General features: G+C 41.7%; 1 protein-coding gene across 2 annotated transcripts; it reads right to left on the bottom strand.

Annotated features, from left to right (window-relative positions):
* Positions 968 to 14,465, bottom strand: LOC109727466 (LIMR family protein Os06g0128200). Of its 2 annotated transcripts, XM_020257598.1 has the most exons (15): positions 14,330 to 14,465; positions 13,613 to 14,039; positions 13,145 to 13,230; positions 5,371 to 5,489; positions 4,991 to 5,101; positions 4,454 to 4,552; positions 4,207 to 4,329; positions 3,021 to 3,083; positions 2,856 to 2,920; positions 2,615 to 2,724; positions 2,391 to 2,505; positions 2,208 to 2,273; positions 1,807 to 1,917; positions 1,564 to 1,630; positions 968 to 1,476 (listed from the first exon to the last, which is right to left on the bottom strand). In XM_020257598.1, the coding sequence occupies exons 2-15, from the start codon at positions 13,960 to 13,962 to the stop codon at positions 1,429 to 1,431; spliced, it is 1,533 nt and encodes a 510-aa protein (XP_020113187.1). In that variant the 5' UTR covers positions 13,963 to 14,039; positions 14,330 to 14,465; the 3' UTR covers positions 968 to 1,428. The 2 variants fall into 2 exon arrangements, with proteins under 2 accessions (XP_020113187.1, XP_020113188.1); XM_020257599.1 differs by lacking the exons at positions 13,613 to 14,039; positions 14,330 to 14,465 and adding an exon at positions 13,426 to 13,538.

The raw sequence follows: 18,794 nt of genomic DNA, 5'->3' as shown, positions 1-18,794 counted from the left end.
GTAGTCCCTGACCCAATTTCACAAAGCTAAAACAGGTTGCAAATGAGGTCCGATTCTAGATCTTCTATGGGAGAAGAAAGAGCCATTAAGTCTTAAAATACTGTCAAGAGTCATAGGCAACTCTTGGGCTCTACATTTATGAGCGCTCAATACTATGTAATAATCCGCAAAGTTAGTGGGTGAGTTATGGTCAGCTAGATTCGCTATATCTTAGATCTATAAATTGTGAGAATCATTATGACTAAAGCAAACCAGGAGAGAATATGTCATAATTCTCTTTTTTTAAGTAATTGAGAATGCTTAAATTTTTTGGGATAACGTCTATCTCCCTCACTCACTTTTCTTTCCTTAGCATAGTGACAAGACTTGCCCATTTTTGCGAAGAAAGGCGGGTGTCACATGTAGTTGGCGAGCAAAATTTCTAAGACCCTGATATAGTTTTATACAAAATGTTGATTTCAGGCGAGCAAAATTTCTAAGACCCTGATATAGTTTTATACAAAATGTTGATTTCAGGCGAGCAAAATTTCTAAGACCCTGATATAGTTTTATACAAAATGTTGATTTCAGGCGAGCAAAATTTCTAAGACCCTGATATAGTTTTATACAAAATGTTGATTTCATCCCATTGCCTTTCAGATGCACACGCCGACGCCAACAAATGCAATGCAGAGGACAAGCATTTCTACATGGTCGGATTGCACGTAATCCCCTATTACCCACCTACGACGCTTTCATCATTTGCACCTGAAGCCTCCAAACTACATATAACAGTAAACAAAAAGAGTACGAGCCCCCAAGAATGTGCCATTTTGCAGTTAACAATGCAGTTTTCACTAATGAGCGCAGTTTTCACTAGTTAATAACTAAGCTTTTGCGGACCAAGATGTCAACATCAGATGCCCACATAAATATTGACTAATTAATGACATTTTGATTCTAAGTTACCACCGGCGATACTATTATCTATGAGAATATTCAAGTTAGTATCAAATAATTTGCATGGAAACTAAAATGTCGTACATAAAGATCAGCTAGTCTCCGGACCCATTACTAGATAGCAAAAAAATAAATAAAATAATAATTAAAAAAAAAAACCAATCTCTCTCTCTCAAAGGATACAGAGTACAAAATCACATCAGCCGACTATATTGAACAAGAATACATCAGAAGGTGAGAGAAAGTAGGGGCAAAGAAATAAAGGCGTGATATACAAAACAAACGGTGAGTCATTCGAAACAATCCTTCCAGAAGCCGCAACTCTTGTTGTGATTCTTCTAGAAGCCAAGGTCACTAGTTTTACATTCCTCGGCTCTCCGAGTAGAACGTGTTCAGACCAGATCCATCACTAGCAACCTCTATAACTAGAGGATGAACTTAAAGATCAACTTTGACGGAATTTGAGCTTACAGTAAAAGCACAAACTCATCAGTTCGAAAGCTGAAACCTCCCGGTTGGTTTCCTCTTTCTCCATCCCTAAACACAATGAAATGAATCGACAGAAAACTGAGATTTGCTGAATTTTAAATGGTAAAATGAAGTAACTAAAAGGATAGGACTTACAAATAGTGCATAGTAGACGAGTGTGATTAATGATAGGCCAACAAATGCATACTGGAACACGTTATACCTGCAGAAATAACAGATATGGAGCCATGGCGATTTAAAAGTGATCAAGATTTCTTTTTTTTTTCTTTTTAATGTGCGAGAGAGAGAGAGAGAGAGAGAGAGTAATTTTCTAGCTTCGCGTCATTCGAGAGGGTACTTGGAAACCATTAGAGGAAAAAAAACTAGCCAAGGACTCACTTGTACAGATACTTTATTCCACGCAATGATTGCAGTGTGTGGCCGAAAATCTCTTGAGCAGCTGTTGCTTGTGCATAGTAAGCAAAAGCTGTGGCACAGAACTGAATCACACTGCAAAGGAAAAGGTTCAAATCCAAAATTAGCAACAAAAATGGAAAATCTTGAAGATCTGTCAAAAGGTAATATATTGGACTAAACTGATAAAATGCTGGACATCGTCTCACAGAAATTTGTTAAAAAAGAAATTTCACTGTATCTTAAATAGCCTTTGATTTAATTCCCCACTGAAATTTACCAGCCTCCAATTAGATTCCCATGTAACATGATGAATACAAAGCATCCCACAGAGGAGGCACAGAAAAAAAAGAAACGAAAAATAGAAGAGCACTTTATATACAGACCTGATTGAGGAAAGCAGAATAAGCCCAACATTAAATAGAAAAGAGTTCATAAGAGTCCCTCCCCATCTGAAACAAGTTGACTTAGTTAGGAAACAGAACAAAAGAAGAATCAAAAATCAAAAATCAGAAACTGTGAACAATTGATAATATAGTTCATTGTTCGGCAAAGTAGCAACGAATTACTTCATTGGGTGGATGGTAATGAAGACTAATTTGAGACCAAGCATCGTTTCCCCTGCAATCACTGCGAGCAATAGATAGAAGCAGAAAAATGCAAATGCTGCAGTACCAAGCAGACCTAGTTCAGACCAACGAAGAATAGTTAGATGTACTGAAAATGAAAATTGTACTGAAAATGAAAAATAAAATCAGAACTATTGTAAGGTCGAGTGCTCAGAACAGAATACCCCAAACACTATCCAGTTTGACGAAGACCTCATTCAGGAAAGGCGAAAGAGGAGGGTCAATCAATAGGTATATGACGATATGCGCAACCCAAGCCACGGAGACAACCAACCTGAAAAGCGGTGAGTGCATTAATCAAAAAATCCCCGCTAACATAATTGACAGAAGAACATTGAAGCTTTTCCATATTGATATGCAATATGGAAAAGCACAAAACCAAAATGGCACAAATATGAAGCATACCCAATAATACCCAATATAAGCTTCCCTATGTATCCAAGGATGGTAAAAGCCCAAGTAGTCTCAGCCTGTTTAAAAAAAGAAAAGAAAAAAAAAATGAAGCAAAGACATTAACAAAACAAAATTTATAGGCATGTATCTGATAGAAAGTTTGTATATTGCATTTACCTGTTCTCCCTGAGGATACATTTCCTCCAAAGCATTCATATCATCTTCCAGGAGTAGTAATTCCTAGAAATTGAATTATTACAAATAAAAAAATACTTTAGAACATAGAGATAAGGACAAATAAATGGAATATTCTTCTGGTAAAAGAAACTGAGCATTTAAAATCATAATTGTAATCGACACACAAGTTCCTCAAAGCAGTAAATATCTATAGCCATGATAAAACTAAAGGATATTAAGATGGGTTTCCTATATAATGAGATTCCGGTGTTGGTGCAAATTATGGATTACTAAGTGGAGGTTGAACTGAACAGGTCCAAAAGTGTACCATCACTAAGATGTTCACCTACTAATTTGATAAATAATCACTTAGCAGAGTCATTTTAGGCACTCAAGTTTGCCTAAATTATCCAATGGAAGACATTGAAACATAGCACATATTAAACTTCTTATTGTACCTGCAATTTCTGCAGCTTATATCCGTGTACATCAATGACATTGGAACCAAATTACTCGCACAATAACAGTTTTAATTTTTTATTTTCGTACACACAAAAAGTGCAAACATAAATCTGGAACTCTGAGCAAGCTGAGAAATGATCACTTACAAACCATGAATGCCTACTAAAGATATAAAATTGTTCTCAACAGAGTAAATCAGTATATTTATATTTCAAAAAATCCTTACGAGCACGGTACAGAGTTTCTCCCCCCATTTCAATCTGTTGTAATAGCTATAAAGTCAACAAATAGAGCAAAGTAAGCGAGTTCAATTCAAGATTATTTTACCAGCTAGGGGGCAAGTTGAGTCAGCTTATGGGTCCCTAAGGCGGATAATCATGTGCAACCTGTTTGGGTACTTAAAATGGGATGGCCTAGACTAGTCTAACTGATCAACTCAATCTGTTTTAGGATAAACTTATGTGTGGCAAATGCCAGATCAGAGCACAAATAATAAGATAAATAAATGATCAAAAAAAGAAAATCAAATCATAACAGAAGAGCATCATATCTATAGATAGCAACAACAGTACAGACTAACTATGATGATTAGGCATCTAGCAAGGAATACATGTTCACGGTCCACTAACAGGAAGCAAATCCTCGTGTAACATAACAGAAGAAAAAGGGGAGATATTGATTGAGAAAGCAATAGAGAGAGAACTGAGACAAGAAACTAGAAGACCTTCTGAACAGCCTTCACATTTTTGCGCCATTTTCTGCCCTTGTTACCGCTTCTCTCTTCTTGGTGAAGGGCTTCAGCAGCTTTTTTCAATTCTCTAGCTTTCTTTCCTAATTCAGTCGCTTCCTGTCAGATGCAAATGCAAACATTAAGTACTCATGTATACAATATGTTAAGCAGAGTTAATGACATTTCAAAAAATGCAAATGCAAGAAAGCGGAAGCAGTCAAGTGTGAAACATACGAAATACCTTTATATATTGTGAGCGAGTGATTACAGCCTTGGGGCGCCGGATAAATGAAAAGATGAGTCCCAATGGAAGGCAAGCAATCCCGACGCCTCCAAATATCTATCATATGAACAACAAGAAACCCCTTGTAACTGCCAGAAAAAAAAAACAAGCATAGAAGAAAGAAATACCAGTATGACTGTTCACTAATAACGCCAAAATGATTGCAAGGAGGATAAACTATAACATTACAATCAACGTTCATGTCCAGCTTACCAAGTCAGTAGAACCTAGATATAAATCCAAATTCAAACGTCAGAGAACATGCCATTAAGCATTCATTTCCCATTAGCGCACTATGACAGCACAGTGCAACCTCAGCAGCCTAGTGAACTCACTATCTAGAATATTTCAATTCTAAATAACAAGTGCAACTCCAACAACATAGTCAAATGAACCAATAAAATTTATGTAGCATAATCCTAGACTTGAGCTTCACATCAAGGTGAATAAGAAAACAAATAATAACAGATTAAAAATGTTAAACAAGGCACACACCGAAAATAGCACGGATCCAACAATTGTAGCAAGAGCAACCACATATTCTGGGAAGGTGGCCCGCATTGTCCAAGTTGTTTCAGAAGAAGCACTTGCAGTATATGCAGAACACTGGATGAAACAAGCCGTCATCAGAAAAACAGAGAAAAAGAATTATAAACCACTAGATTTCAACAAAAAGATGTGCAGAGTAAGGTATCATGATGTAAGCCCCAAATGCTTAGTTAGTAGTTTCAAAGTATCATGATGTAAGCCCCAAATGCTTAGTTAGTAGTTTCACAAGTTTAATTAAAATTACAGACCTGCAATAGAGAATCAAATAGAAAAAGAGAACCAAATGATGAAAGATTCAAGGCAAGAGCATTAAGACGATGATGGACCTGACGAGTCAAAGGACTGATACAAGGTTGACCACTTGAGAATCCCGACCATGAACTTGGAAAACTTTCCACCGATGATGAGAGGTGCCTAACTGTGAAATCCACTTTACCAACAAGTCCTGACACACCCAAAAGAAAAGTTTAGTCAGTCGCACACATAGCAGTTCAAAATTTTAGATTATTTTCTGTGAAAAAAATATAAACTTCTAAAAGCAATTTCTATTGTATTTATATGTCTATGCCACCCTATGCAGTTAAATAACAGTGCAAAAACCTGCATAACTTTTAGCAATAACAAGTTCAAGGAGAATTAGCAAGCTGCGCTTTTCACATATATCAAGCTTGTCAAATGTGCTGAGTAGGAGTCATTACTGCAGCTTACATATTATCATGTAAAACAGCATTGGTTCCTTCTGAAAATCTCCAGAATTAAGTTGGAAACATTGGGCATTTTTTTCTGCTTCAAAGAAAATAATCATTTCTTGGTATAGCAGAGAAAATGCAAAACATTCTGCACTGAACAGTGCCTATTATCATTCACCAGAAGATAAAAAAACAAACTAGTTACTTGAGCCAGGAGTAAGCGTAATGACTCAACCCACTAGTACTAATAACTTATTGGACCCAAATGAGTGGCCCAAAATGCTTAACCCGGTCATTATTAGTAGGGCTCTGGGTTTCTATATGGAAATCACATGCATAAAGGGCGTGAGGGACAAAAAGGCACAGAAGCCTTCTGAGACATAGGCGCGAGGTGCACCGCAACCGCAAGGCACGCATCTCAAGAAGGTGAGGCGCATATCTAATAAAAATAATACACTCTTAACAAGCTAATTTACATTGATATTTGTAACACACTGGACCTGTGCAAATTGCGAGGTTCGAGTGTTTGATTTGGGTTCCGAGCTTTTCCACACTTTGTGGAGGGTCGCAGACGGTGTTCCGACCCGCGGTTCGAATTCCTGGATTTTTGGTTAAGTCCTGAGAGTTTCACTCTCGGGGACCGGTCCCTGGTGGGTGAGAGACCGGTCCCCCGTCGCGTGGTTACGGCTGTTGGCCGAGGCAACCAGTCCCTCAGCCAGAGAAATCGGTTCCCGAACGTTGGTTTTGCGGGAAGGTCCTGAGGGACCGGTCCCATGTGGGGAGAGACCGGTCCCTCCACCCAAAAACTGCCCAGTCAGGGCAGTGCACAGGTTGCATAGTTGAGGGGCTTTTCTGGATTTTGTTACTTTAGAGGGCTTTTAGGGCTTTTCCTCTCTCTTTCCCTCACTTCTCACTCTCTCACACTCTCTAGAAGAAGGAGAAGGAAGAAAGGGAAGAAGGAGGAGAAGAGGAAGGAGAGCTTGCTTGGTGGACTTTGGACTTCCCCCACACCCTCTCTTCTCACCATTGGTGGCTTGGAGCTTGGGCTAGGAGCTTGATAGAGGATCAACCTTCAACCCTAGAGCATTTTGAGCTTGGTTTGGAGCTACCAAGGAGGTTAGTATGCTTAATCTACTCTTTGGAGCATGTTTTGGTAGGTTTTACCAAATAAACCCTAGATTTGGGTTTTAGGGTTAGAATTGGAGATTTTTTATTTGAGGGCTTTGGAACCTAATTAATTGGTTTAGAACCTTGGTATAGATTGCTTTGGAAGGGATTTGACTTCCATTTGGGATTTCTTAGAGGATTCCTACGCTATAGGTGAGTTTTCTCCACCTTAGCTAGAGTTGGTTAATGTTTGAGCTTTGAGATGTTCGTAAGGTTCGTTTAACTCTTGTTCCTACATCTTTAGGGTGCTAGGAGACTAGTGGGCACCTTCGTCGGAGCAAACGAAGGGTCGCTGTAAGGTACCGGACTTCTAAAATCATGAGGTTACGGTGTGCATTTGGTTGGAGAGCCATTAGAATGGTTTCGATGAGGTTCGGTGAGGTTCGGGAGCATTCGGGCGTTTCGGTGCGCGTAGGCACGGAAACGGAACCTGAAAGGCTATGTTGGGCCGTGAGCTAAATCCGGCGTTAGCGTGGATGAAAAGATAATGAAAACATGCTTGAAAACATGTTTGGAGAGTCTCGGTTCGATTTGAGACGAATCGGAGGTCAAACGAGCGAAAACGGACGAAAACGGGTGAAAATGCTGAAAATTTGGCTAAGTCCTTGAGGCTGAGTTCTGGACCTTCGGGGACCGGTCTCTCAGCCAAGGACCGGTCTCTACGGACCGGTCCCTCATTGCAAGGACCGGTCCCCGAACTCGAAAATGCCCATTTTGGACTGTTGCGAGGGAAGCATTGTTGAGGGGCTTATGTGCAAAATAGCACTTATGAGAGTGTATAGAGAGGATTCTTTCTCTCTTTCTCTCATTTCTCTCACTCCCCCACACCATTTCATCCCTCTCTCTCTCTCTCTAGAAAGAAAGGAAAAGAGAAGAAGAAGAGGAGGAAGGAGAAGAGGAAGGAAAAGGAGATGGTGAAGAAGGAAGCAAACAAGGTGGAGCTTCATCTTCTCATCTTCTCCTCTCCATTGTGCTAGCTTAAGAGGTAAGCTTGCTACCCCATTCAATGGTAGATCTCTAGGGTGTGATTTAAATGCTCTAGAAATGGATTTAGTAGCTTTCCTAGATGCTAATTAGATAAAGTATGCTTAAATCCAAAGCTTTAATGGTGGATTTTTACCTAGTTGCAACCTAGGGCTTCAAAATGGGATTTTTGTAAATATGAGGGTTTGATCTCATTTGACCCTCTGTAAACCTAATTGCTAGGTCCCTAAACACGTCCGTGCACTCGGTTTGAGCATTCGTCGAGTCTACGCGAAGATATTGAAGAAACGGACCTTCCGGCATTCGTTTCCGCCTGGAGGGCCGAGGCGGCGTCCATAAATCGCGGGATCGGATTCCGAGCATCATAGGAAGAAACCGAAGACCTTTAATTACCGGATCGCGGATCGGAGGTCGTTCGGTGGTCGCGCGTGGTTTGGGTCGAGCCGAGCGGCGTGCGCCGCGGGAGGCCGATTGCGAGTGACGACGAGCAATCGGAACGCGATAAAAGGTGGGAGGTGTCCATCCCGAAGCAACTGAGCTTCTTCCTATGTCTTAGTGCTTATTCGATTGGCATATAGCATATCGTATATTGTTATGCATTATAGGGTGATAATACATGCATTCCTACTCTTTGTATGATGTCTATGATTAATATAGTATTATGATATGGATACTTGATGTAATGGACATAAGGATTAGGAGATGACATTGGTAAACCTATGATGCTAAATGAAAGAGGAACCTAGTATTGTATCTAAAGACATAGTCTACTAGTGGCATTGGACTTAGTGTGATAGAAACACATATAACTTGAACTTAGTATTGGATTGGTTATTGTACTAGAATCTCTAGTTAACGTTGATCGAGTTGCATATTGGGATATTGCATTATAGGGTGCTAGATGGCAATTGTTACATGTCATGGCATGCTAGTGATAGTATAGTGTTAATGGTTTAATACTTATACCTAGTATGCATGAGATTGGGACATAGTGTTGTGAAACCCTATAATGGCATGATTAATGTGGATTGGACTCTAGTTGAGTGACCACCTAGTGAATATGTGCAAGTAGTGTATCGAGAACATTAAATTATGACGAGTGGCATCTAGTTAATGTTAACCCATGACGAGTGGCATATGAGAACCTAGTGTAGTTGACACTTGGCATTGAACATAGGGATTAGTTGAGTTCCCTAGCATGGCATATTGCATGAGAATTGAGTGTAGTTGACACTACGGCATCGAACTTAGGGATAGGTGAATTCCCCAGTTGCGATTTGGGTAGAGAACCTAAAGTGTGATGTTGTTAACCCTAGATGATAGGGTGTTCCCAGTTGATGACACTATCCTTAGTTGATAGAATGTTTCCAGTTTATGAGGATTGGATCGAGCTCACATAGCCTGTCTGCACCTGTGGTGGTCGCTCCACACAGGTAGTGCACTCTGGAGTTTGTCACACAAGGGGGGCCAGTGTAGTTGCCCTTGGACCATTGTAGCTGTCAGCAGGCGGTCTCGGGGGTAGTTGAGCAGCGGGACTCCTCCCCTCTGAGACTTACACACGTGAGACTGTGCGCGAGCCTCGAGTTCGCCGAGAGATTGGGTAACCTGATGAGTTACATTATTATGGTGCATAATAGCTTGGTACTTAGCCTTAGCCTTATTGATGAACCTAGTAGCATGGTAGCTAACCTTTACTATGAGTTACATCGATATTGAGCATAGTTGCTTGGTAGTTGGATTAGTGGATTTGCCTACATACAGTGAGTGGACATACTATTCATTCACCTATGAGATTTGAGAGGGACAGCTTGTACCTAGTAGAGCGAGATTGAGTCGGGCAAGGAGCGGGGTAGCTCTTTGCCTAGGACCTTTGAGATTGAATCGGGTAAGGAGCGGGGTAGCTCTTTGCCTAGGACCTTCGAGATTGAGTCGGGCAAGGAGCGGAGTAGCTCTTTGCCTAGGACCTTTGAGATTTGAGATCTTAGGCAAGTTGGCCTAGTCGATTGGGTAGTAACATGAATAGCATAAGTGGATTGCATTCATACCATGATTAAACATAGTAGACGGCATAACTATGTTGTAGTTGTATTCATTACACTGTTGAAGCATACTAAAGCGGGTGGTTTTGGGGTACAGGTACACACGAGAGCGGACCGGCAGATGATCGCAGCAAGGGCTTAGCGCCCTAGTGCTAGTTGGTAGATGCTTTCCTATTGCATTAGTTGTCACCCTATATACTTGAGAGTAGATGATGTATAGGTGTGAGGCTATTTTGGAAAATATAAACTTTAAGTTTATGTTGTATTTTGGAAGAATGTAAAGTTAATCAAATGTATAGAGTTGAATGGATATAATAGCTTAGTCTCTCTCTCTTTTATTCACTTGTATGTTCTTTACTCGTGATGCTTGCTCTTGTAATGTTCAGCACTGTTTGTGCTCTCGCTATTGTTGTATAATCATGTATGTATTCAAGTTGATTTCCTGGGGACTTGTTGTACATGATTGCATTGTTGGCCTTGGGCGGACAGGGGAGGTGCTGTCCGTTCGGCATCCGTTCGCCGCGCCAGAACCGTACCAAATTGGTAGCGGTCTCGGGGCGGGGGCGTGACAGTCGCAAGAGTTGTGGTGGGTTTGACTTCATGAAATCGGAGCAAAATGGCCTCTATGTATCCTATACTTGTCGTAACGTCAATTTGATTGCATATTCATGCTAAATGGGATTTATGTGAATTTTAGAATACTTAAAATGCATGTGTTATGTGTAAGATAAATTTCACTCTATGTAGTAGAGCATTCTGGGTATTATACATGCATGTGAGAAGTGTTCATGGTAGCGAATTGGAAACTTGTCTCGTATGCTTAAAATAGCTCAAATTATGCATTTGTGAACATTTGATTCAAGCTTGGACTTAGCGAATAAAAAATGCCATCAAGGGGCACTTGACTTAGTAGACTATGAAACTGCTACTTTGAGACACAGTGATAGGCCATTGACATCTATTACTTTCCATGTTTTAGACATGATGACATAGGGATAGGCCATTGAGACATTCGATGTACATATTCCAGGTTTTTAGACATGAGGACTCGGTACTTGAGACGGATCTTACGCTTGTTGCGATTGTGCTCATTCGCACACGCTTGTGAGGGTCGCTCCCTACAAGCCGGCACTCCGGAGATGGCCATCGCGATACATATTCGCCGTGCGGGATTGAGCGCCGAAGTGGATTGCCGTGGGCAAAGCTCATTTCTAGAGTGGGGATGTTGACTACCACGGAGCCATTAGGCTCGGCACCGGCCAGACAGCCTACGGGTGGGTCTATAAGCCAGACAGCCTTCGGGCGGGTCTTCCAAGATTTAACTTTAAGTAGTTAACATGCCAAGTGAACATTGACTAGAATAGTAAACAATGACATTTTACTATTACATTGGGGACATTACGATGGTTGTTTACTCGTGCATTTTCATGATAGAATAGCTTTCTTACTTATGCAATCCCATACTAAGTAGAGACATCATGTAGTAGCAAGTACTCATGTTCATTNGGGGACCGGTCCTCAATTCAGAGACCGGTCCTTCCCTGCGCAACAAGGAAAACCACGTACGGGGACCGGTCCTCATGATCAGAGACCGGTTTCCCAAACCTTCTACGCAAAGAAGCTTGATGGGTCCGGTCCCTCTGATCAAGGACCGGTCCGCGACCCCTGAGTTTTTCCAGAAAACTTAAGTTTGAATAAACAAAAAGGAAACCAAGTCTTCTAAACATCTTTTAACAATGAAAACTTCACCACAAATTATTTATAATCATACCTAAGTTCTCAAGGGTCTTTGATCACAAAAATTTCAATTCTTTTCGTCAACCTTCATCTTCTAATTCTTCGAGACTCCATCCAAACCTTCACGAAATTCGCCAACTTATAAAATCCTTAACAATCTATTGTATTACTTACGACTTTTATTTAGTGGATTTGGATTTCTTTTACCTTACCATGTTGTAGAAATCTAGATGTACTTTGCTTTGATATCGCTAGATCTCTTCGTATTATTGCTTTATTTATCGCTTTGTTGTAAACGCCTTGTATTTTTAGACATATGGCGGATCTGGGCACGCGCCGGGCGGGCTTCCGCTGGGCCACGGGGCGTGACAATATTTTACATAAAAAAATTCCAAAATAACCATACAAAACAAAATAACCATAAAAAAATAAAGAAATCACACGCATAAATATTCTCAAACTAAAATGAAAAAAATTATTTTTCAACTTTCAACTTAAAAGTGCTTGCTATTGTTACTTGCTTCTTCTGCTGCAGCTTGTTGCCATTTTCTTTTTTTTTTGAGGGGGCAGGAAGAGAGAACGACAAAAAGAACAAGGGAAGAAAGGGTTCAAATTAGGTTTTTTTTTTTTCCAATCCCTTAACATTTTAGAATATATTGAAAAAAAACCTAAGACCAGGGAAGAGGGAAGGGGGGCTGGGAAGAGAACAGTAAAGAGAACAAGGGAAGAAAGGGTTCAAATTAGGAGTTTTTTTTCAATCCCTTAACATTTTAGAATATATCAAAAAAACCAAAGACCCGAAAAGCCAAATCATAGACCCATTAAACTTAGATATCACGAGGCGCGCACCTCAGAGAGGGCGCTGCGCCTCAGCTGCCTTGAGGCACTGAGGCCCGCACCTCGCGCCTAGGCGTACTGGCACGCACGTCAAGCGCGCCTTTTCAAACACTGATTTCCATTCACAATTCCATTCCCATCTGATATGGGATTATCGGGGTGTCAAAGCTAGTCTCACCAAACCAATATTTATAGGATTTGATCGGCAACCTAAGTCTTCCTTGTGCTTGATATTTTACTCATCCTCAGTCGACTAGCTTCATATTTAGGCATCACCTTAGAGAAAATTTCATGCGAAGCAAGTGGTGCAATGGATAGAGAATGGAATGATAACTCACTCAAATAGCTTCCCATGTGACTCCTTTCACAAAATATTCTCTTCAGGCAACTCCCATCTAACTCAGCACAGGCTTTTGATCATAACATAGTGTAAACAACAGGAACTATGTTTTTCAAAATAAAACATCTTACTAGCCTTTCTTCTTTAATTCTCATACTTATCTAAGGGTTGCATATACTCTACAGTATAGCAATTCATCGAACAACATTACATGCATTCCACCAGCAGAAGCTAACTTCTCATAGCAAAGAAATCACGATCCAATCATAGCTCCTAGAAAAAGAAAAAGTCATGGGAGGATACCAACCATAGAGAATCCCAAGGCAGAGGCCGCATACGATTGCCGACACGATCACCCAACACAGCGCGCTCCTCAACCTCTTCGCTATACTCCTGTGCAATACGAGACCGATCAAGAACGCAACACCCAAACCAATCTCAGCAGGGACAAGGGACTAAATTGCAAACTCGGTCCCTTAACTTTGACCTAAAATCTCAATTTCATTCTCGCAATATCAATTCTAACACTGTAGAACCTAAAAATGTGTTCCGTGAGACAATTAACCCATTCGTTTGTAGTCTACCGACCGACTTGGATTTCTGTTCACTGGAATTGAACATCCAGGGCTAAAAACTGAAATTGAAATGCTGGGAATGAAACTGCAGCCTGGGTCAAACTGAGCGCGGGCAAAACTCAAAATCTGTTGAATTACAGGAACTGAATCATAATTAGTAGACGAAGTGAGAAGGAAATTGGGGGAGTGAGCGAGCGCACTTGTCCTGGTCGCCCTCGTAGTAAAACATGGCGAACGGGATGACGAAGAAGACGAGGACAGCGTCAGCGATGTAGACGGCGATCCAGAGGGTCTTCATGGGGAGGGTGAGGCTGCAGGCGCCGTTGTAGAGGGCGTGGCGGCAGGCCTGGCGGTTGGCGACGTCTGCGGGCAGCATCAAGATCGAGACGGCGGCCACCGAGAGGCCCAAAACCACCACCAGCTTGGGGAAGTAGGCCTGGTTGACGTCGTCCGGGTGCTGGTAGTTCACCAGAAGGTAGACGCTCACCGCCAGAACCAGCACCGGCACCACCGCCGCCAGCACTACTAGGATCACGCTGAAGTCGCCCATTTCACGCTGCCCTAGCCCCCTCCCTCCCCCGCACGCACCCTGGGTCGATCCTTTTGCGGGGTGGAAATGGGGTGGATCTGGGAATGTGGGGGATTGAGGGGGCGGGATTAGCCCAAGTTGATGAAGAAAGGGAAGGATCAGGGAAGGGAAGGGAGAACAAAGGACCCGGCCCAGCGGCTAGTATCGTACGGTTCAAAGCGGATCCGTGGACTGTAATTAATAGTTTTATTTATTTATTTATTTATTTATATATATGAAATGAGTCGTGCTACCCATACACCTCATTTAGAGTTGTAGATCCTNGCCCCCCTCCCTCCCCCGCACGCACCCTGGGTCGATCCTTTTGCGGGGTGGAAATGGGGTGGATCTGGGAATGTGGGGGATTGAGGGGGCGGGATTAGCCCTAGGTTTACTTGGATTCGGGTACTAGTGTACTGCTGGAGAGGAGAGGGGACGGAAGGGAAGGGAAGGGAAGGTTTTGGGGGAGGTTGATGAAGAAAGGGAAGGGTCAGGGACGGGAAGGGAGAACAAAGGACCCGGCCCAGCGGCGAGTATCGTACGGTTCAAAGCGGATCCGTGGACCGTAATTAATAGTTTTATTTATTTATTTATTTATTTATATATATGAAATCTAAACTGAGAGTAATCAGTGGGCTATTTTATAAAATGACTCTCCAAAAATTCGAATTTAGCAAAATAATCCTACCAAAATTTTATTTGTAAAACTAACCATACTTTCGCCACGTGGACGCCACGTCAGGAATTCCTCAAAAAGACGGTGAATCGTTCACCGTCTTTGTTATATTTGTTGTGAAGGCGGTGAATGGTTTACCGGCTTCATAAGGCGGTGAATCATTCACCGTCTTTAGTACAAATCCCTACTCTGATGCGCAAATCTTTTCAAGTCCAGAATATAATGTCCTTGATAAGACGGTGAATCGTTCACCATCTTCATAAGGCGGGAGAAGACGGTGAATCGTTCCCCATCTTCTCGAGGGCACAGGAACGGCGGCCTTTGGATTTTGCACTAAAGGCGGTGAATGGTTCACCGCCTTCCGCTTTCCCAATAAATATTACAAAGACGGCAAACGATTCACCGTCTTTGTGAGAAATTCTGACGTGGTGCCCACGTGGCGAAAGAAGGATTAGTTTTACAAATAAAATTTTGGCACGGCCATTTTGCCAATTTTGAGTTTTTGGAATGTCATTTTATAAAAAATCTCTAATCAGTTGATATTAAAAACTCAACCTCATCTACAATATGCTTAACCTAATAGGTCCAATACATTTCAGAGACTAGCTATATCAAATCCTTGAGCAATGCGGATTTAGATGCAGCAAAACCTCCCTAAGGACCCTTAACATCCATTTNCTACCGCCTGTTGACTGAACCACTGTCGTGGCGTGTGTGCGACGATTTCGCCGCCGGGTGACTAAGTCATTGAACCTAGGCCGTTGTTGGGTGTGGTGCGATTCGTTCGCCGCCAGACGGCTAGGACAGGAGTACGGTGAGCTGTTGCCAGCTGAGGTGCATGTGAGAGTTCCTTCACCTCGAGCTAGACAGTGCGCGGACTATCCGCGATTGATTGACTCTAGACCGAGTCGGGTGGTTTGTTGACTAAGGTAAAGTGACCTTAGAATAGAATGCCAAAGGCTAAAATATAGCATGGTTTGAGAATGTTGAGAATAAAGAACATGTAACGAAAGGTTACAAGTAAAGAATAGCTAAATGATAAAGAATAGCTAAGAGCTAAAAGTAAGCATTAAATAGCAAAGAGTAAAGAATGATTAAGAACATAAGTAGTGTTAAGATAACCTACTTGCATGATTCCAGATATTGCATATTGCATTTCGTGAGGCAGGACATGTATTTCAATTGAATATATATATCTGTTGTATATTGTTGATCTAACATGTTGCAGTGCCTCGTTAGACCTGTTGGCTGAGCTTGTTCTCTTGGGTGGCTAAACCCACTGAGGACTATGGACAATAGTCTCACCCCCGTGTTGCTGTTTTGGGGGTACAGGTACAGGTACAGGTACAGGTACACAGGTGTGCGGCGCGGCGGCGCAAGGCGAGGACGTAGTTCTGCAGATAGCGTCCTACCCAGAGACCGAGATAGTTGTACCCTGTGACAGTCTAGCTTAAGGGTTTTAAAGAAATGAAAAGAAATGTATCAGGCTTGTTTAAGTTGTAATAATTTAGATTGCATTTGGATTAAAAGAATGGTAATTGTGATGTAAAAACTATGAATGAGAATGAATGTAATACTTTAAGGTGTGTTTATGTTGTATGATACCCTCCATTTGCAATCTGTTTGATTTATATCTGTTCCTGGTTGGAACCTTTGTACCTGTTTGGATTGCGATGCCTTGAATGTACAGGGGAGACTCTGTCCGTAGTACAGGGGAAACCCTGTCCGTTCGGCGGTCTGTCGGCGGCGCCGCGACCCGGCCAAATTGGCGGGTGGTCGCGGGTCGTGACAATCTTGCCATATGTGTCCCCTATAAAAAGAACATTTAATTAATAATACGAAAGAAATTAATGTTCTGTCCAGCTAAGGTAGAATATTTGACCAAAAATATCTAATCCTAACGAATCACTACATGTATATAAGGATTGACGAACTTTGTTATAGGTCGGGAAATTAGAAAATCTATTGCGTCCTGCTCCACTTTGGGAATTTTATCTCTTCCGGGATACTTGCGACGACGCTCAATAATGACCCCAAGCTCCTGATCCGGTACAGGGATATCATCAATCTCAACGGCTTGTTTTGCACTATCTGAGTGTCCATGTTCAGCTTTAATTTCCTATATTGAACAAACTCACATGAAAAAGTCATATTTTATATGATATAAGTTTATTCGCACTAAACTTAATCATGTATATCATACCAGAAGGACCTCCAATGGTCCCTGTCGCAGTATCTGATGCCTCTTCACTAGCTTCAGCCTTCCCGATCTTCAAAGAATGATGCTGCTTTCGTCTATAGTGCCGGGTCAAAGGACGTTCGCCCGGCGTAAAATCAGGAGACATTCTCTTTTCTTTCCTTGCACGATGTTTAATTCGTTGAATTCTTGAAGGAATGTCCCTTATTACAGTCTCGCCAACATCAACTCTCTGTTGGCTGCTTTCTTCAACCGCTGCGCCTTGGCCACCTTGATGTGGATCAACACCGGCTTCGGCTCCGCCTTCTGCAGCAGCGGCTGTACTAGCGCTAGATAGTTGCGCTTCAAGCTTTGCATTTTTTTCTTTTAGCATTGCATTCTCCCACTCCAACATCTTATTCCGATCTTGTAGTTTATTAAGAGCTTGCTCCAATTGATTCAATAAGGAGCTGATATTATTGCTACTTTCACCGGCAGCAGTTGTTGCCGCGGGGGCCGCTGCCTGTACCACATTCGAGAGAGATGTACGAAAGGACAATATCACAATTTGACAAATAAAATCTAACAAAATAATATTTTCTACTACCTCAATTGAGTAATACCTGTTCCGGTCGGCTGCCACGTAACGTGGGCTTCAATATAGACATATCATTAGGGCGGTAAGTAAATGTGGGTACAACCTGCCAAAAAGATAAATCTATTTAATAAGTATTATAAGAAAATTATAAAACTACATTCCTTACAGAAATGGTTACCTCTGCAGGAGTATAGCTCTGCAGCTTTTTTAGAAGCTTCTTATAACTCCGGTATGCTTTTGAACCCTTCCATTTTCTCATCCGAGGGACATCCTTGTCTCCGTCGGAAGTACCCAACCCCTTTATATGCTCATAAGCCCAACTCTGTAAGTTTATCAAGAATTGCGATATTAAAAAATTATGCAACAGATATTCTATTGACAAAATACATCAAGGATATTACTTACTAAAATGCTATTGTACATCCGTCAATATAGCCGGCAAGTCTTTCTTGGCCGCTATTCCGATGCTTCACACGCGGGGATGCTCTGGAGATCGAGCTGACAAGATAATTACATACAGCATGGCCCCAGGCATATTCCCCTATTCTATGCACATCATCTATATATCTATATATCGCCTTCGGCACAATGTAGTGGCTGGTCGGAAAAAGGACGGTCGCAAATACGTATAATATAAATATACGCGCAAAATCAGCTGCCATCTCCTCTCCATTCTGACTAGCAATACTGTACAAAATATGTCTTAATTTCGACCTATCGGCATGCCGATAGTCACCATCGAAATATTTATCAAGAGTGCTCGACTTTACACTCTTGCTCTGTCATGCTATTGGTTCCCCCTCTGCCGGCAGCCCTACCAAAATGGATATTTCCTCTGGACTAAAAGGAAGAAATGTTTCTCCAATTCTAATACCTCTTCTCTCTTCGTCCCAAAAACTGAGCAGGCAATCGACTAACACAAGATCTTGTTTAATTGGAGGCAAGTCGAGATAAGAAAAGAATGGAGTAGTCTTCAGGAGTGCCATCTGTTCATCGGACATTACATCACGTAATGCGGGGCCAGCTGTTTGAAATCTACCCGCGGTCTTCAGCAACTCTGAAACACACATTGTGGTGTGCAGATGAACTGCGTAACATCTGCCCACAATAAGATCCATGGCCGCCCTTTTAGCTTTTGATGGCCTCTCTTTTCTTTTCTCTGCAGAATGCGCAGATGTGCCTTCACCACTTGTAGTGGCCTTCTTGCCCGACTTGGCTCTGGTGGAAACTATTTTTTCACCTGCATTTTATGAACCACAAGTAAGCACATAATTTCGTTCTGAAAGTAACGAGAAAATAATGTTCTATTAAGCTCAAAGAGTGTTCTATTCTACTATGACAAAAGATTGTTCACAACCATACAC

The sequence above is a fragment of the Ananas comosus genome, linkage group 22 (genome assembly GCF_001540865.1).
Source record: "Ananas comosus cultivar F153 linkage group 22, ASM154086v1, whole genome shotgun sequence".
NCBI lineage: Eukaryota > Viridiplantae > Streptophyta > Magnoliopsida > Poales > Bromeliaceae > Ananas > Ananas comosus.
This window is presented reverse-complemented; position numbering and strand designations above follow the sequence as displayed.